The sequence below is a fragment of the Pezoporus wallicus genome, unplaced genomic scaffold, assembly GCF_028554395.1.
Source record: "Pezoporus wallicus isolate ANWC-B61680 ecotype Strahan unplaced genomic scaffold, APGP_CSIRO_Pwel_v1 contig_6814, whole genome shotgun sequence".
NCBI lineage: Eukaryota > Metazoa > Chordata > Aves > Psittaciformes > Psittacidae > Pezoporus > Pezoporus wallicus.
In genome coordinates, this window is record NW_026639755.1 from 1,435,111 (window position 1) to 1,454,088 (window position 18,978).

At 38.1% G+C, this 18,978-nt stretch overlaps 1 protein-coding gene across 9 annotated transcripts in view; it reads right to left on the minus strand.

Annotated features, from left to right (window-relative positions):
• Nucleotides 1-18,978, minus strand: part of STXBP5L (syntaxin binding protein 5L) — a 190,806-nt gene that overhangs the window by 56,650 nt on the left and 115,178 nt on the right. For all 9 annotated transcript variants that reach the window (XM_057415878.1, XM_057415885.1, XM_057415883.1 and 6 more), the window contains 9 exons: nucleotides 17,411-17,489; nucleotides 17,076-17,230; nucleotides 15,808-15,880; nucleotides 14,354-14,501; nucleotides 12,669-12,736; nucleotides 11,960-12,000; nucleotides 10,886-11,103; nucleotides 7,625-7,797; nucleotides 1,082-1,207 (listed from right to left, as the gene is read on the minus strand). In XM_057415878.1, coding sequence (XP_057271861.1) covers nucleotides 1,082-1,207; nucleotides 7,625-7,797; nucleotides 10,886-11,103; nucleotides 11,960-12,000; nucleotides 12,669-12,736; nucleotides 14,354-14,501; nucleotides 15,808-15,880; nucleotides 17,076-17,230; nucleotides 17,411-17,489 — 1,081 coding nt within the window. The remainder of the gene's footprint in view (nucleotides 1-1,081; nucleotides 1,208-7,624; nucleotides 7,798-10,885; nucleotides 11,104-11,959; nucleotides 12,001-12,668; nucleotides 12,737-14,353; nucleotides 14,502-15,807; nucleotides 15,881-17,075; nucleotides 17,231-17,410; nucleotides 17,490-18,978) is intronic.

The following is an 18,978-nucleotide window of genomic DNA, read 5'->3' on the forward strand; positions in this document are numbered from 1 at the left end:
CAGGAATGGTGTGATTATTCCTCAAGTCAGATGCTGCCTTAAAACTAAGCAAACCCTAACAATTGGCAAATGCATCTAGGTATGGTAGAACAAAAGAAATCCCATCCCTGGCAGTGTTCAGGGCCAGGTTGGACAGGGCTTAGAGCAACCTGCTCTAGTGGAAGGTGTCCCTGCCCGTGGCAGGGGGGTGGAACTGGATGAGCTTTGTGGTCCTTTCCAACCCAAAGCAGCCTATGATTCTATGAAACTTTTAGAGTTCATGAATAGGAAGTTGTCTGGAAATTGAAGCCAAAGGCTTGACGAAACAGCCCTCCAATTACAGTATTTTTGCACAAAAGTAAAGGCCACGCATAAAATTTCCAAAGGCTCTGAAGAGAGTCAAGTGATTTACTGAAAATCAGCGGGTGTCAGATACTTAACACCCATTACAGCCTATAGTCTTTACTAGAGTAACACCTTTTGCAGGGAAAACCGTTTTAATATATCTGGGCATTTCTCAGTGACAGAAAACATTAACAATTGGCAAATAAATTGAACCCAAGGGAAAAATATACCCAGATATGCTCACTTGCATTTCCATACAGGATTTAGCATCTGAATGCTCCTTATTCCACTTTCAATTTCAGGTCATTGGTTCTCTTGCAAACAGAAATTAGCACAGTCAGAAAAATGCTATTCTTAGAAGACAATTTCTACCTAAGGTATAATGTCATGTTAAATGACATTTAACACTTAATCACATCACTTTAATGAGATGTATTTCACGTTGGTGATCCTTTCAAACTAACTTTAAAATGCACAGATTTGAAGCCAGATTTCTTTTTAAAGGGTAAACAGAATAACGTGAAAAGATTCAGTCTTTTAGACAGGAACAGTAAAAATACTGGCAAGAATGGCAGATTAACAGCTCATGTTCCAATCCTTATGCGAGTACAAATCATTTTTCCCCATGAGTCTTGCTCCTAGCACCTTTTGATTACTTTTACTTTAATTGTCTGTGGGAAACCTCAAAGTATAATTGGAAAAGACATTATCTAGTGCAATAAAGAAAAAAATGCAACCTTAATTCTGAGTTACTTACAGTCCATAAGCAGAGTTTACAGCAAGACTGGTAATCTGCTGTGGGGGCTCACCATCCACCCACACCAACTGAATAACAAGATCTGCTTGGTATCCAGGAGGCATTCGCACAGGACGAGTCTTCACGCTAAAAACAAGATGTACAAAATAAGAACAAACAAACAAATAAACTGAGCCATGATTAACAAGTGCTTCTCTTGAGAAAATACTAGTGAAGCACAGTCCCTTAATAAGTACAAAGCAGTACCAGCACTTGCAGCATACTACGCATATACCCATACATTGAAATGAGGCATTCTCATGAGAACAGGGCTATTTTGGAGGAATTCCAGGGTTTGACTTTCAGGTCTGTTGTGGAAACAAATCTTCCATGTTCCCTACAAGAGAAATTCTGGAGAAGTTGTGGCGGGTGGAGGGGGGGGAGTGTGTATTAAAAATTATTCCTGCATAATCATTTTATTTTCTATTTTCAGAATATTTTCTAAAACCCTATAATACACACTTTTAAAATCACCATGAACAATCAACTGGAATGGAAAACCTAAAATACTTCCTTCTGAAACGTTGACACAGGACATTTCTGTACTTTTGGGACTTCCTTGCTCTGAAGTAAAGCATTCAAGACTAGGTTAGACAAAGCCTTGGGTGACAAGGTCTAGGGTGAGGTGCCTCTGCTGATGGCAGGGGGTTGGAACCTGATGATCTTAAGGTCCTTTCCAACCCAAAACCATTCTATGATCCTATTACTCTATGACAGAAAAAAAGGAAAGAGGCAAGAGAAAATCAGAGGATGTATTTTTCTGTAGTGGTCCTCACCACTGTACATACAAAACTTACTCACTTGGCAATTCTATTTGTCCATCTAGTGCAAACAAATGCTGTTTTCTTCTTAGCAGTATGATCACCTAATATGCGATGTAGTCTTAATGAATGAATGCTTCCTACATAAATCTGATATAATTATTAACACCGCTTCATATTCTGTTATGGCTGGTTCAGTGACTTGCAAAGCAGGTAGTAAAGGTGTACATATTCAGGGGGAGTGTGAGAACTGAACGCTTCCATATGGCTGCTTTATGCATGTTCTTGACTGGTAGAACACAACATGATGATACACTGAAAGAAGATCTATGCAAAACCAGCAATACTTGAAGTATTCCAGATATTCATTAGCACACTCCCATTGTAGGCAGTCATTTATACATAAAGCAAACAGACCAGACCATTTTTGCTGTAGCTGTAAATGGTGAGAGTGCTTACATTGCACCCCTCTGCACATAGTCACAATAGGGCAGTCTATCACATATAATACTCTATCCCTGTGAAAAATAGTGCCAAAAGAAAAACTAAGAATCGGAAGAAAAAGGGGAGTAATCAGTTAATATACACCTGGACAACACACTCTGAAGAATTGCAGTTTTTGGCACATAGTATTTCTTTCTGCTGTAAGTGCTGCTATGTTGATATATCTCTATCATAAATAGTTGAAGTAGCATTATCCTATGTACTGGATCTTAAAGAATAGATCTTTGATAACTGATGATGAAGACTATTTCCTGAATGTGACTTCGATGTGACTCAGCAAGCTTCCCAAGCAGCCCTGGCCTGTGTACCTGAGAAGATGATGGATCAGACTGGAAAAGAACCCACATAACTTCTAGTCTGAAGCAGGTAAGTAAGCACTTCTTTCAAGAGAGGATACCCAAACTCCTCACTAAAATAACAAGGGCTATTAAGTTTTTGTAGCTACACTGACTGCACCTTTTGGGATGGAGGCTGTGGTGACAAATAGGGCTATTGGAAACCTTGGAAAACTGAAGATAGATGCAGAAAAAGAAAATAAAATGAAGCAAAATGCAATACTAGAATGACACCAAGGCAGCCCCCCCACCAGCAACTGGGCACCTGCCCCTGATACAACATCTGTCTCAAATTGTTTAACCATTTCCATAATACAGTTTGTACTGCTTGTATTTTTATTGTAGAGGCTTCACTCTCCCTGCCAAACCTTTCCCTTATTTATTATTTAATGACAAAGTCATTCCTCATCTATCTTTCTAAATGCTTTACTTCAACAGCAGCTTGGCACACTATTCTATTTCTTTTGCTTGTTGTACAGTTCAGACCTTACATATCCATTTATCTGGAGCAGCAATCAGCCACTTGGCTCAGATCTTGTCATAGGAAAGACTTGACAGCACAGTTCACCAAGCAGAATGCTTTCTCCTCTCCTCCTCTTCCTCCCTCCTGATTGTCCAGGACCAGTGGCCCTGTCTGGACTACCACTGCTCCCTTCCCCAGTCAGGATTGCTTCAGTCACACAAGCAAAAGGAAACAACTAATAGCCACAGTCTTGACCCAGATTTGAAGGGAATCTCATTGTGACAATGTGTAAATGAAGATGAAGTGCACTTTATTTGCCTAGTTAGAGACAAGAAAGTAACTGCTTTCATTGTCTTGCATAAGAAGCCTTGTTACCCATGGTTGGTGACAGACTGCAACAGACACAGTAATATACAACGCTAGCATGCCAAAAAGTTATGGGAGCCAAAAAGTAGTCATAGCAGTAGTGAGGTAAGACTTTCTGAAGTGCAGGTTGACCAAGCCAGAGTAAGCACATGGTATAGTTGTGTTGCACAAGACACCTTGTTAGAGCTAATATATGGTTGGGTCAAGCAAGAGAAACAGGAGTGCAAGTGAAGCTTCAACTGATGCAGCTGGTGAAGGAGTCAAACAGTTTACTGTTAGATCTGTGATGTCTTTCACAGTCATCTGCAACTTTCTCATGTCCTGCAGCCTTCACAAACTCCATAGCCCTATCAGAGTGTATCTATTCTACTAAGGATATGGGGTCACACCTTTGGGTATCACATTATCCGGATACTATCGAAGAACATATACAAGATTTCAGGATGAGGAACAAGATCTTCACTTGGATTTCCAAGACATGAACATCTCTCCCCTTCATGACCCTGCACAGCTCCTACCTTTTCCCCTTTCAGACTGCAGAAGTACAGAAGTTGGCAAGGTTTTGGAAGTGGAGGGCAGAGGGGACCACTGCAAGAAGCCGGGGCTGCTCCATGCATGACACAGTCTCATTCTACCTGATTCCAGCTGTCTGTGCCACAGACCCATGGCAGGATGCAGCTGAGCCCCTCAAACAAGCAGGTGGCATCTCTGGGAAAACCAATTTAAGAAAGGGCAGAAAATGTTACCTGGGAGCAAGAAGTGAGGGAAAAAGAAATGTGAGAAACAGCAGTGCAAGTACCAAGGTGAAAGAACTAGGAGAGGGAGTGCTCCAAGTACAGGAGCAGAGATTCCCCCAGAGCCTGTGGGAGAAGATACCCATACTGCAGCCCTTGGAGGACCCTATGGTGGAGCAAGTGGATATTTCCTGAGGGAATTGTGGCTTCCAGAGAGCCCATACTGGAGCAGGTTTATCCTGAAGGACTGTACCCTGTGGGAAGGACCCCACACCAGGGCAGGGAAAGTGTGAGGAGGAAGGAATGGCAGAGGAGAGGAACTGTGACATCCTGACCACAACCACCACCCACCATACCCTCTGCAGTGCTTGGGGTAGAGAAGGTAGAGGAGTTAGGAATGAAGGAGTGAAGATGGGGACAAAGGAGGGTGGAAGGCAGGTGTTTCAGTTGCTGGTTTTGATTCTCACTCTATTTTAATTGTCAATAAATGATCCTTCTTTTCCCCAAGTTGAGTATACTTTGCCTACAACAGTAATTGGTAAATGATCTTGTTCTTGTTATGCTACACCGATTCTGGTTGTTGCAAAGCCTTGGGTTTTAGTTTTCTTCACGAGATAATCACAGGCCTTTATCATTTTGGAGCTACTGTCAAAACCCTTGATTGAATTACTTTTGGGATGATACACTTAATGTCTGGGAACAAAGACTTACATTCTGGGTACAGCCTTTTGCTGACAGTATTTGCATCAAAAATATTTATCTGCATAATCACAAATACATCAATTTCTTAGATTAATATAGCTGCATATCTCATTCTAAAATCTTCTGAAATAAGCAAGGACAGTATTTATTCCACACTGCTGCTTGCCTCTCTTGGAAACATTTACTTCTGAGTTCAGAGGACTGCCAAGTTTTCAGTACTTCAACCCCTTCAATCACTTTCTTTCTAGTACCCATACGCAGACACAAACATGTTCAGTCATTCTGAATTCTGAGTAGCCAAAATTACGTCGAGTGCCACCCATTTCCTCTAACAAAGTTGAGAAGAAGATATGAAAATAAACACAATGAAGCCAAGATTAAAAGCTAGTCTGTATATAAAGTTTTATGTCGATTATAAACATAGCTCAAGTTATGCACTCACCCTGCACGTGTAGGTGGCTGCAGCTTTAAGTTATTATTGCTGTATCTTAGATGCTGTACTGCTGCCCACCTGAATGACTTGCATATAAAGTCAACAGCATCATCCAGGTTTCTACTGGGGTTTCTGTGTTTCCAGCACTACTTCCATTTTATCATCAGAATTCTGCTTAGAACAGAAGTTTTTTGACACACAAGGAATGTGGACCCAATTAGGGTTTGGGAGAAAAGTATGGATATTTATATGCCTTTCCCCATTGGAAAGGATGAGAGTGTACACATTTTATATAAAACTGTATTTTATATAAGCTATAAGAGGGACCATGCCAGCAGTTCTAGTAGTAGAATTATTTTTACTTTGAACAAATCACTTTTCTGTCAAAATAAATTTTCACTTACTTTGAGTAAAATGGGACAAAAATCAGCTGGCAGCTTAAGGTGAGGTTACATGGAGATAAGCAAACTAACCAGCGGAACCTCTACTGTTTCATTACAGATCTTCTGCCCCCAGGATAAACAATTCCTCTCCTCCCCAGACAAAATCAACTAAGAATGCCTTAAAGGAAAATCTTAGCCACTGAAAGAATCAATTGCATTCTTGCTGATTTCAATGTCATAAATGGATTTCTGATTGGGATTTTTTTAGTAACTTCTCTTTGCTTTTTGTAATGATTTTCATGGTTTTCATTAGGATTAAACTGAGGTCTGTGGTTCAACTGCCTGACTGAATGAGGGAGAAACATAAACAGGATGCCAGAAAGTATTGTTAATTTTACAAGAACAGTGTCATGTTATTGCTTTTCAATGCTAATGCTGTCTTCAGGAGCTCAACAGCCCAAAGTATCTGCAAAGTCAGGCGATGTTCATTTAAACTGCCTTTGAAATAATTGAGGCATTTAAAATATTTAATAATAATTAGACTGAAATAATAATGAATTCATTAAAATGAGAGCAATTGTTATCAGCACTGCACTATAATTGCTGCAAAATTACAGTTTATGGAGTTCTGTACAGAATTCTGTTTTGAGTCTGTTCAAACCTATAATTTATCTGCCTTATTAGTAAGAACATATCAATCTACTCCAAATGTACTCTAGCAGACAACAATTTGCTTCTTTCTAAACTCGTGAGACCCACTTGCTGTGTGCACTTCTGGGGTCCTCAACATAAGAAGGACATGGAGTTGTGGGAGCAAGTCCAGAGGAGGCCATGACAATGATCAGGGGCTGGAGCACCTTCTGTATGAAGGCAGACTGAGAACATTGGGGCTGTTCAGCCTGGAGAAGAGAAGCTGCATGGACACCTCACAGCAGCTTCCTCTGTCTGAAGGGGGCCTAGGATGCTGGAGAAGGAATCTTCATCAGGAACTGTAGCAATAGGATAAGGCGTGATGGGTTCAAACTGAAACAGGGGAAGTTCAGGTTTGATATAAGGAAGAAGTTCTTTACTGTGAGGGTGGTGAGGCACTGGCACAGGTAGCCCAGGGAAATGGTAAATGCTCCATCCCTGTCAGTGTTCAAAGCCAGGTTGGACACAGCCTTGGGCAACTTGGTCTAGCGTGAGGCACCCCTGCCCATGGCAAAGGGTTGGAACTGGATAATCTTAAGGTTCTTTCCAATCTAAACTATTCTGTGATTCTATGCTTCTATGAAACATTAAACATACACTTCTACACAGTGCATCTTTTTCAGAATTGTATAATTTATAGATTTTTTTCATGACTATGAACAAAGTTTCTATTCCTTACATACCATAAAATGCATATACTTATTTCACAAAGAAAGATTTTAGTGTTATGCTGAGTAGCCAAGGACAGGAAGCTTTGCATGTGTCAGCTTTATGGAAATCTCTTTGTGGCCTCCAAAAAAAAGTTGCTCAGAAATGTGTCAACGTGTGCTTCAGTGCCTGTATTCCGTTCCAAATCACAGGTATGAGGTGAAGATTTACTCCCAGATAATACTGGAAAATTACAGCCAAGTCTTTACTGTAACAGTTTATCTTCACAGTTACTTCTGGCCTTTAAAATCCCTTGTTGATTATTTTGCCTCAATCATTTTGTTTGTTCCATATTCTGATTTCTTCTCATTTTGTGTTTCATACATATGATTCATCACTTGCTTTATATAGTTGATGGATTGTTAATACAACAGATAGGAATGCTTTTTAGAAAGATAAATCTTTGAACAACAGCACAGACTTACCTAAGACATGGGATACTATCCTTCATTGTTCCTTCACATGTGACAGTGTTGGTACTGCCTGAAAGGCTCTTTAAAGAAGGAAGCTGGGAGGAGGCATCTGGAAATGAAGGAATCATTTCCGGTTCAGGAGTAATGATATCTTCTACTTCAGACTGAAGTCGTACCTCTAATGACTGAAATAAAGAAAAAGCTCAGTTACAATTTAACAGAGAAAACTGCTGAAAGTTCGGTTACTTTCAAATAAATATCAGCCAGCTTTTATTAAAAAAATAATATACACTCCCCCCATTTATCATTATCATTTGCAGGCGAAGAACTGTCAGCATCAGAGAGGAAGCAGTCATCTACCCTATACGGATGGAGAAATTTTGTGCTGATTTCTTCCAATGCTGGCTTTGATGCAAGCCTTTTGCTGTATGTGAAAGGCAGTAATACAGCTTTCCAGAACTTACTATGAAAAGAGAAACTGATCATTCCTACACACACACTCCCTCTCCCAGTAATATTTTGGCATAAGAAGGCACCATTCAGGATTATTTTCTGCCTATTGTCTGTTGTCTTTTTCCTAAGCACCTAACTCTGCCTCTTTATTGCTTGTATAACAAGGTCTCTGCAAGACAGGGTTTATCTAGTGTTCAGATGTCTGACAGTGTGCGTAGTACTGACGAATGAACATTTGTCCATGGGTAGGGGTCAGGAAATCAGTGATAAGAGCACCAAGAGTTCAACTCTTCAGAGGACAGACAATTCCTCAGACTGAACATGAGTTTGGCAGAAAGTGAAGTTCAAACCAGTTACCCTTTTGCTTTCCTTCTGGGCTCTCTAGATAGAGACAAGGAGACCAGCCCGGCTGAAACACCTTTCAATTCTTTCCACTAGTTCAGGAAACACTAACAGAAGGACTCCAAAACACAAAGGAAACAGGACAGGGAGCTCAAATCCATAAAAGTAACCACCTCAAAGAATCACAGTAAATACTGGGCAATTCTACCTCATAAATTGCCCAAGGAGATCACCATTTTGTAAATAATAAAAAACAAGGTACAGTCCTCAAAGAGGGTCTTGGGATTGCCAGTTGAACAGTAATTTCAGTGCTGACACCCTGAAGTGATCAGAAGCAATTGCAGGTATAGATACTGCAAACTTCATCTTAGTGACCTCTCACTGAGTAACCGTCAGTAACAGAATGGAGCTTAAGAAAATACCTACTTTCAATAAGAATCAGGAGATAAAGAACAGTTCTGAAAGCTCCCCTATTTTGCAATCACTGTGTTAAACCACAGAAGATTTCAGAAAGAAGTTACTCTGCTCAACCATGGCAATGACTCTAAGGTTGGATATAAAGCAGAATTGGTCTCATGCACATTACTCGCCCCCAAAATCTGATATGGAACGATGCAAATAATATTTCTATTGAGGAAATCCCAAGCACAGCCTATGCTTCTAAGGCATATTCAGCAGCAGACTTCCCTGCTACATGCAGAAACCTTTGAGTAGCCTCCATGCTTCCCATTTACCGCAGCAGTAACATTACAAGACTGACATCAGGCAGTCAAACCAACATGGAGTCCTTCAAATGCTGGGATTCATAGACTGAATTCAAGGTGACTTCAGGCTGCCTGTTAGAGAAGGAAGTACACTAAGTGCTAGAACCTGGGCTCGCCTCAGGCAGCAAAGAAGTCCTTGAGACCGACAGCTCAGACTCAGTGTAGACAAAGCCAGACAGCCTAAATTCAGGTACATATTCAAACAAAGCCTCCCATGCTTTTTCTTAACATATCTCCCCCAGACTTTAATAGTGGAGATTTGAATGCCTGTAGGAAAAATGTGGGGAAGAAAGGAGATAAGGCCTATCTCAGGGATCCAGGAGAACTCAGTGACTATGATCAGATATTAAAGCAACTCTTCAGAGAACAATTCCTCATATAAATGCTTCTTAATTACAGCTGAAACCTGAGAAACTGTTAAATTGCACATATTAACACTTTAAAAAACACCAGTTCAGACCCAATTCAGCCACAAAAGACAGCAAAATAAAGAAATTAAATTATAGGTAATAAAAGATAAGGTACATTTGCTATGGAACAATGTAAGATACTGAAATGTAGTAATTTCAGCAGCATTATACATGAGCTGGTCAGTGATATTACTGTTCATTAGTTTTAAAACTTCCCTGAAAGGATACATTCAGCTAGCTTCATAATTGCTTCTAAGGGGAAAAATAAGAGGAGAACAATGGAACAGCTACAGGTAATGAATTTCCTTACCAGATGGCACATGGCTACAGGCCAAAAGTGAAAGACTTTCTAAAGTACGTCAGAATAGTATGAAATGGAAAGGAACTGTAGTCAAGGAAGGTGGAAAATGAAAGCAACATTTTGGGTCAACTTCTGGGGTTTGTTGAGATCTTGCAGACACAAAAAACTACTTTCTGGCAAGAGACTGTCTGGAGCTGCAAACCATTCTCCAGCACCAGAGAATGGCAAGCTTGAAGTAGAGGCAGTCATGTTTAGTTTGGCTTTGCCTTTAGATGAGTCTCCCATAGACTTAAGAAAGACTAAAACTTAAGTCTCTTCTTAGAATTAAGAAAGAATGTTTTGTGCTATAACTCCTGTTCAGCCATGCTGTTAGCTGTGGTTGTGGCTCCTGTGCAGAAAACCAAGCTTTAAACCAAAGTCAGACTTGCTGTACAACAGTAAGTAGAAGGTGACTGCAGAGCAGTTAAGACAACGTCAACTGTATGATTCTACCTGAAATAAGGGGACTGCTTAAGATGTGAAAGGAGTATTTGAGCAGGATAAAGCAACAGAAAACTAGGGATGATTTTCAGTCCCCTTGTAGTATAAACACTATGAACATAAATTAGATAGATGAAATACTGGAGTTAAAAAGACCATTATTACGTACAATCATAATGTAATCTGATAAAAACATACAGCAGCCAGTATTTTTAGAGCGGTTAAGTACAATTTAGACATTTACTGTGTCATAAAGTCTTAAAAGCAAATTATGTCTGAAACCTCTACTGTACGTTACTATTAAAGCAAAAAAGTAGAGAGTGGGTTGGCTCCCAAAAACTCAGATTTTTGTCACTAACTTAAGTAGGATCACAATTTCCCTCAGAAGGTTTAAAATGGAATGTGCCTCAACCTATATTTAAACAGCTTAACGTTAATTTTATTCAGGTATATGATCACAGACACAGCCAGGCAATTTGCTTTAGAAATGCTGTTCTTTTATAAGAAATTCTGAAGGACTTACTGCAATTTCTGTATTTACTTCATGTTTGCTGAACCTGTAAACAATCACATAGGCAGAAACTCCTGCCACACAGAAAATTCGGCTTTCAGGACACCAGTACATCATCTGAACAGCAAATGGGTCTTCTTCCACAATCTCAGCCGTTGCTTTTCCTTCTCCCACTTTCTGTTTTTCAAAGACCTTTGATGTTTTTAATTTGTACAACATCTGTAGAGTAACTGGAATATATTAAAACATAAAAAATACTGACTAACATGAAACAAGTAAGCCTCAAAATTCCTTGGTTCTCATTTTCTATTCAGTTCTGGCATAACAAAAAGTCTTATGAAGGCCTACAAGGAGAAGATGGGCATTGTACAATATAAATATTACTCTGGTGTGCAGTACTGGTAGGATATGTATTTGATACTTCAAAATGGGTATTTGTCTCTGAAATACTTAGTACTTTCTGGGACAGGATGTCATTGGTGAATGTTACCCATTATGTCCATAATTATTGGTCTTATACTCGATGCTATAGCGAGGCTGTGATAAAGCTGCTATTTTCCTAATGAGATGTGAAACTAAGATTTTGCTCAAAGTAGAAACTATGTGGCACTTCAAAAGCAACCATGAGGGAAGTATTCTGATGGCCTGGACAACACAATAAACACGAGTTCCTTCTGAGTTCTATAATGTTTTGAATTTCCTGACTAATAAGTACAGTCTTTCTACTTGTATAAAAAACCTTAACATCTAGAAGCCTTTGCCAAGACTAGAACTTGAGTGCCTTGAAGTCTGGAGGTAAGGGAAGGATTATAAGTAACCCTATCTTGTATTATTGAGATTCCTCCCTGCTTTTTACTACTTTTACATTCATTTCTCAGTGGCATTATTTAATAACCGAGTAAGGTCAGAAAAGTGTTTTTTTTCCATAACTTAATAAAAATTTGCTTAATTTCACCTCATTATTCCTAATGGTATAATATAATTCCCAGGTATTACTACTCCTATTGTTAAATATCATTTTTTATATATATATACACACGTGTGTTATTTGTCAGCATTATATAGAAGCGAACTTTAGAAACTTACTGGCAGAAGCATCCCAAAACTTTACTGATCCATCTGCATGGCTTAAAGAAAAGATGAAAATTGAATGTGTTAAAACAAGAAGGAAACAGCATGCACCATAGTTGAGTAACTTTTGTTTTAAAGGACGGCTCCTTGAAAATCCATCACTCATTGTTCATGGGGCTTCTACTGCAATCTGAGCCTTTCTATGCCTTTTCACTGTGGATTGTCTCTCCACTCACAAGGTGAAATTCATCCCAGTTCACCACACCCTCACTAATGCCAGGGTATTAAAAAGAATTCCTAAACAGTCTCCAGATACAAAGTCCCCAGAAAGCCAAAGGACAACAGCTATAGAAGAGCAGCTGCTCCCATTTTCAATGCTGTTCTTTATGCCCTTCAAGGCCAAAATACACTCTTGCAAAGGATTCTCATTTCCAAAGACCCCACCTTCACAAGTATATAAACTTTCTGTCTAGCCCTGGGGCCTCAAATGGTAATTCTTAATGGTAGTTCATCCCCAAGGACAAAGTTTATTTTCTACAGCAAATGGGATGTCTCAACACAATGTCTGTGACGACTCAACAGAAGGAAAAAACTATGTACCTCAAATGAAAAGGCCAGGCTATGCATACTCTGTGAAGGGTCAACTCTTATCTACAGCTAACCCACAATCAAAAGTTGTAGACACTAACATTTTAAAAGTAGCAATCCTCAGTTTCATTCTCACCCTGTAATAATGATTTCAGGATATGTCTGAGCTCCAAGATTCCATGCTCCACCACTGACAGGCCATTCCTGAGCAAACAAGAGTACAGATAATCACAACTAATTCTGATCAATCTTTCTTGGTTAATTTTTAAGCTCAGGAGCAGACAACATCTATCTCCAAAAAGCAATAGAACTCCTAAAAGGCATTCAAGGCTTTTAAAACTTATTTACGTTTTTATATTTTCAATAAAGGCTTTTGAAACAGTAACATTTTTACATTATCAGTTAAAGTTCTATGCTTTAAAAGTATTTCTGCACAGCCAAAACTAGAACTAGTTCTAGTTCCAAAACAGGAACTAGAAGAAGGAGTATCAAACAGTTCTGCTACTCTCTTCAGATGGCTTGGCTCTTGGAGTTTCTACAGAACACCGAATAGACTGAGAACTTATTTGAAGATGAATATTACTGAAGAAACTGGCCCAGAAACAAGTAGCTGAGCATGAGGCCACGAGATAGGAGAAAAAGGAATGCAACTTTTACAAAACATATGAAATCAGCATCTCCTCTCTGCCTTTTGTTTACTTGTGGGAAGACTCCCATTCTCTTCCTTGGTCTAGGCTGGTAGAGCGAAATGCTGGTCTGTGCCTAAAGCTTGATTTGTATGGACACCAGATACAGGATGTGGAGGATGACATATGTGTAGAGTGGGGGAGGATGTGTGCAGAGTGTGAATAGGTCGAAAAATCCTGGGAGCACAAACTGGTTGTGTGGATACATGGAGTGGGTGCTTGTGGGTACAGAAGTGGGTGGGTGGCAAACGTGAGGATACCTACATTCAGAGGATATATTTGTATGTGCGCAAATAAAGCAAGGGGACAAGAAGGTGTGCAACTGAATACAGGTAGGTGGTGAAAGTTTCAGAAACTATGTATATGAGGTAAGGACAGGAAAGCAGACGAATTCAAGAGAGAAAAAAAAGTCTTTTCTGAAGTACTCTGCTGGATCAAGATCCAAAAAGAAGTAGATAGAGCCCAGTTTCTCAGTTCAGAGAAAACAAGGCAGCTCCAAAGAGAATAATTCTGTTAGCATGAGCAGAAAACTGATGATGTCCGATTTGTTTAACCAATATACTTTCTAATTTATTTATTATGATGGATTAGTTCTAGTCCAAACATAAACCAGATTAAGGCTTGAAATTTATAAAATAATTGCATTTCCTTTTTATATTTCTGCAGCTTGTCTCATTTCTAAAAGCATTATGTAAAGACTTTGGTAGCCCAGTAGAATAATTATTAATATCCCTATTTAATAAAACTCTTACAGACCTGCTGCCAATCCTCAACTTTCACTGAAGATCTTCTGCTGACTTCTTCCAGTTATAGTGTTTTCAGTTTTTTCTTTGATAGAGATAACTTATCCACACATATTTGAATTGTATACTGATAGCTTTCCTTTAAGTCAATCTGGCGTAACTCCATCACCCTAACGATTAAGCCCTATATAATGGTTATTAACAGTTGTGCTTAATAGATGATGTTTTTGAGGGATAAATATCAGGCTATAAGCATGCTGCTAAGCTGCTTGTTGGACCAACTTGAAAGTAGTCATTAAAGAAGTAAAATAAAAATTATTTGGTAAAATGTTCCAAAAACATAGGTAGTACTTCCACTTGTTTCTCCTTATAGGAAGATTGGCTTTGCTTACCTTATTGCTGTATCCTTGCTTTTTATGTTTTGCTCCTACAGAATAGAGCACAGGAATCAAATCTGGAGGACAGTCCGCAAAATATTCTGTGCAGGTAACAGGTGACTCATGAATGTCAATAGGATATGGATTTTCAAAGATTGGAAAACTAGTTAAGGAAGACAATTTATTAGAAGCACTGTGACACACTGAGCCATAGAATAAAACATATTCTTATATTAAAGTGTGTAACAGAATCTAAGTAAAATCATTAGTAATAAAGTACATTTCCCCTTATTTATTAAAATATCTACATTGGTTTAATGTCAATAATAATGTGTAGTTACTCAAATAAAGATATAAAAATTTCATTACTGTGACAAGAATTGTAACATAAATACCCATCGATGTGAATAGGACTCCTTGTGTGAATGAACTAATTAGGAACTCATTTTTCCCAACATCTCAAAAATCTTATTTATACAGAACTGACACATTTTTTAGAAGCTTCAGGTCAATGCATATGATATATACTATGACCTAAGAACTACTTATACAACCACGTATTTTACACTGAGCAGCTTAGCTCATTAAGTTGGTAGATTAATGATTCTACAATAAACAATTGCAGTAACAGATGATCTCAGTTTATTTCCTACGTTCACCAGTTTGGACAGTCTGATAAGAAGGGAGGCCTCACTTCTGGCATATCACACAATGTTATTCACAATTCAAAAATGTAGGACATTTGGTTCTGATTTCAGTTCCATCCATTTTGTATGCTAGGATAATTTGAAATATTCTTGAAAGTGAGATCAGAATATGAGTCACTTAAAATGTTCCAAGACATTAAGGGCAAAATCTGTTCCTAGTCACACCATTGTGAAAGTGGATGCACACTAATGGTAGTGTTGGAGGTAGAACAAAGTAAGAATTAGATTCTGCATTACACGATGCATAGTTTCTTTTTGATATGAATATTGATTCCGATGTGAAAGAACTAGCTGTCATTTAAACCACTAACTAGATCACGAAATAATCCTGTAGATTCACTATAAATCAATGCCATTTTTTATTAAGATACTGAAATAAATACTTCAGTGGTAGTCCCTGTGAAGCCCAATGAAGTTAGGAGTGCATAAAAGTAGTAATTGTATCTGATTTCCAAAACACACATTCATGTCAGGATTCAGCATGTGACCAAATGTTACTTAACTTCAACGTTGAGTGAAGGTTTGAGGGTTATGCTGAAAGGTCAGGAGATTCAAATTTATTCCCCAAATTAAGAACAAATATTGTTTGTTGATTAGCCGACCCTAGCTCTTAAGATGGAGGTAAACACATAGAGTGAATTATCACCAGGAGTGAATGATCTTGGACAGTAAATGACATTGCATGATAATATCTGGATGTTTATTACAATTTCCTGGACAGTTAAGATACATAAATAACTTCAGATAAGAATTTATACTTACTTGCTTTGTGTCAGGTCAACAACAATGAGATCTTTTTCCAAAAGCACAACTACAGCATAGGGTTCTTGAAATTCTGTAAGTAAGGAATCAGGCATAAAGACATGGAATTCTCCTATGTATTAGTAATTTTAAGCAAGTAAGTCGTAATTATGTTCTCTAAACATTCACAGTGTATTAAACAAAAGTTCTAAGGTTTTCTCTGTATCAGATCCTAGACATATCCACAAACTAGACATACCTGCAAACCAGGGCCAGACAGGAACTGGGAAATGACTTTTGGCTACTACTGCTGATCAACATATGCAGCGGAAACAGAATCAGCATATTCTAACATGCCAGCATGAGGGTATATTGAAAGTAAAGAAATAGAATATGAGCAAGTTGTGTGCATCACTGCATTGCTGAATCCAATTATTATAGAGAAAATGTATTTTTGCTGTTCAGTAGTAACACTTCTAACTGTTATTCAAAACCAGATGGTGAACAGCTGGTCCAGTCCACTTGATGATAGACCATGCCTTCACTTCTAAAGCAATTCCAAAGGAATCCTGTAAGTCTGCTGTGTTCAATTCACATACTGATACATTCCTTCCTTCCATACACTCTTAAGTAGATTATATTGTTTGGTTTTTTATTTAATGCCTTTTTTCATTTATCAAAAATAAATAATTAAAATGACGAATGCATCCCTTGGTGCATAGGGTGTGTTAGTTTACAGAGGAGAAAAGTGATTTTAAAAAGTATGTGAAATTATGACTCCTTCTTTGTGGCCTCTTTATACAAGGTTAGGAATAACACAGGTTAATCCCCCATTTTTAAATATTACCGTATAAGCAGAGGAAGGGGCTACAAAATCTTAGTAGTATCACTTTATTTGACACATTTTAGCAGTTTAATTCAGGCTGAAGTGTAAGAACTTTTTTTGCAGATAGGTGATACTTTAACGTTCTATAATTTAGCAATCTGTATATTTTAAGCCTCATGGAAAATGTCAGAAATATAAGCACATGTTTGATTAATAGCAATATTTCCTCACACTAGCCCATGTGTTTCAAGCTTATATCTGGAGATACATGCATGCTTTATTGCCCACTCATTACTTGCTTCCTATATTGAGAATGCAAACAGGTTCCAGTTACTTTCAGTGCTGTGGTTTTCTTGAGGTGGAGACAACTGTGAGAATGGAAGTCCCTGGAATGGAATTAAGGTATGAGAGAAGATCACTTCAGTTATATTCTCCATAACAGCATTCTGCTTAATAAACTCACCATTTGGATATGGGGTTTCACAAAGAGTTAAAAAATCAACTATAGGATGATCCATTTCAAGAACTGTAATTGCTTTCCCATGCATGATTGTTAAACTGGGTCTTCGACATGCCTTATCATATGACAATCCACCAGAAAATATCACAAATGGTTCACTGTATTAAAAAAATCAACATAATTATTATAAGTTTACATAGTAAGATGCAAATTTACATTACAGGTTTAATACCTTTAAACAATAATAAATTTCTTTGTGAAAAGAAAGTGTGAAAGATTCTAAAAGGACTTTAACTTAGGAATGTAACACGGAGTTAATTACAGAAAGAAAACCATACCTGTTTTTACAGGTCTTGTACTCTACTTTCAGAATTGGTTTACAAGATTCAGGTTTTTTTCCATCTCTTTGAATTTTTCCTGAGGCAAGAACGAAGATGAAAACTGCATTAAAACATCACGATAACAGAACTATCAAGCTAAAACATATGCATTGAAGCAACTGTATAAACAGGAAGAAAATGTACTTCAAAGCCACAGAAGATAATGGGCACTAGCTCCTACTTCCATAAAATATGCATTTGTCTAAGTTAATTATATTTGTTATGACTTTTCTGTTTTTACTGCCACAGACCATACTTCAGAGACATCTAAACCCCATGCAGATTACCGAGGATGACACTGAACTAATAATTAATGAATTACACCAAATGCACATGTTTTTTTCTGAGCACATTATGAGCATAAACACCTTATTTTTTTTCCTAAGCCACTCTTGGATTGACACAATTCCTTTTGTTGAGGAAATGTTACATTCTCTGGAGTGTAACTCGTTGAGTGATACTTACAATTGAAATTCATGGGTTCTTTGTTAATTCTGGCTCAGTACTTCTCTTCAAGAGAAAAGTCACTTGTAAACCAAAAACCCAACAATTTAGTTTGGTTTTTGTTTATTTGTTTGTTTAGTTTGAAAAGTCTGTGCTTGCCTTCAACAACAACCTGATTGAAGGATAAAGTGTAGATGGAGCCAGACTGTTCCCAGAGGGGCACAGTGACACGACAGGAGGCAAAGGACTCAAGTTGTGAACTGGGAAATTCTCCTTTGATGTTAGCATTTGTACCATGAGCGTTATTAAATGGTAGAAGATGTTTCCCAGAGACAATTTGTCATTAGAAGTCTTCAAGTATCCAGTGTCAACTGGACACTGCCCTGAGCTAATGGATCTAATCAGGCCTGTTTTGAGCTGGGGGACCTCTGAGAGATCCCTTCTGACTTAAAGTACAATTCTACAGCTAAAAAAGATAAAAGGAATTAGGAATTCAAGAAAATGCTATAACTTTCCTGGGCTACATAGATCTTGCATTCTCTTTCTTCCTTTCTCTCCCCCCAGTCTGGCTTCTTGGTAATGTACTCATTTGCAATGGATTCAATACCTTTTTACCTCATTTATAGGAAGCACTGATATATAAAATCCCAGCCATAAAAGACACAGGCATTTCTAAATATGACTCCTTTAAATTCTTCTTTGCAATGACTTGGGAAGCCTTGTACCATCTCTATAACAAGCCACACAGTGCCTGGTACAAAATGTATTACTACTCGTGAAAATTGCACATACAAGTATGTAAGTACAAAATATAAAAGAAAGGAATGTGACAATCCCATAGCCCAGCAAACCCCAAAGACCAGCAGTAGGCTCTTAAGATGAACTGGATAAAAGAAGACTTTTGAGCAATATTATCCAGTAATAGGTATTTATGACACCAATTAAAACAAAGTTTGATCAAAACTGTTCTCTGACTTTTATATTTTGAAGCTGCTTTGCAAATTAAAATACTTATGCAAGAAGCAACTCTGGATCTAGGCTACAATAAAAAATGAAATAAATACAGTTATTAGCAAACAGCA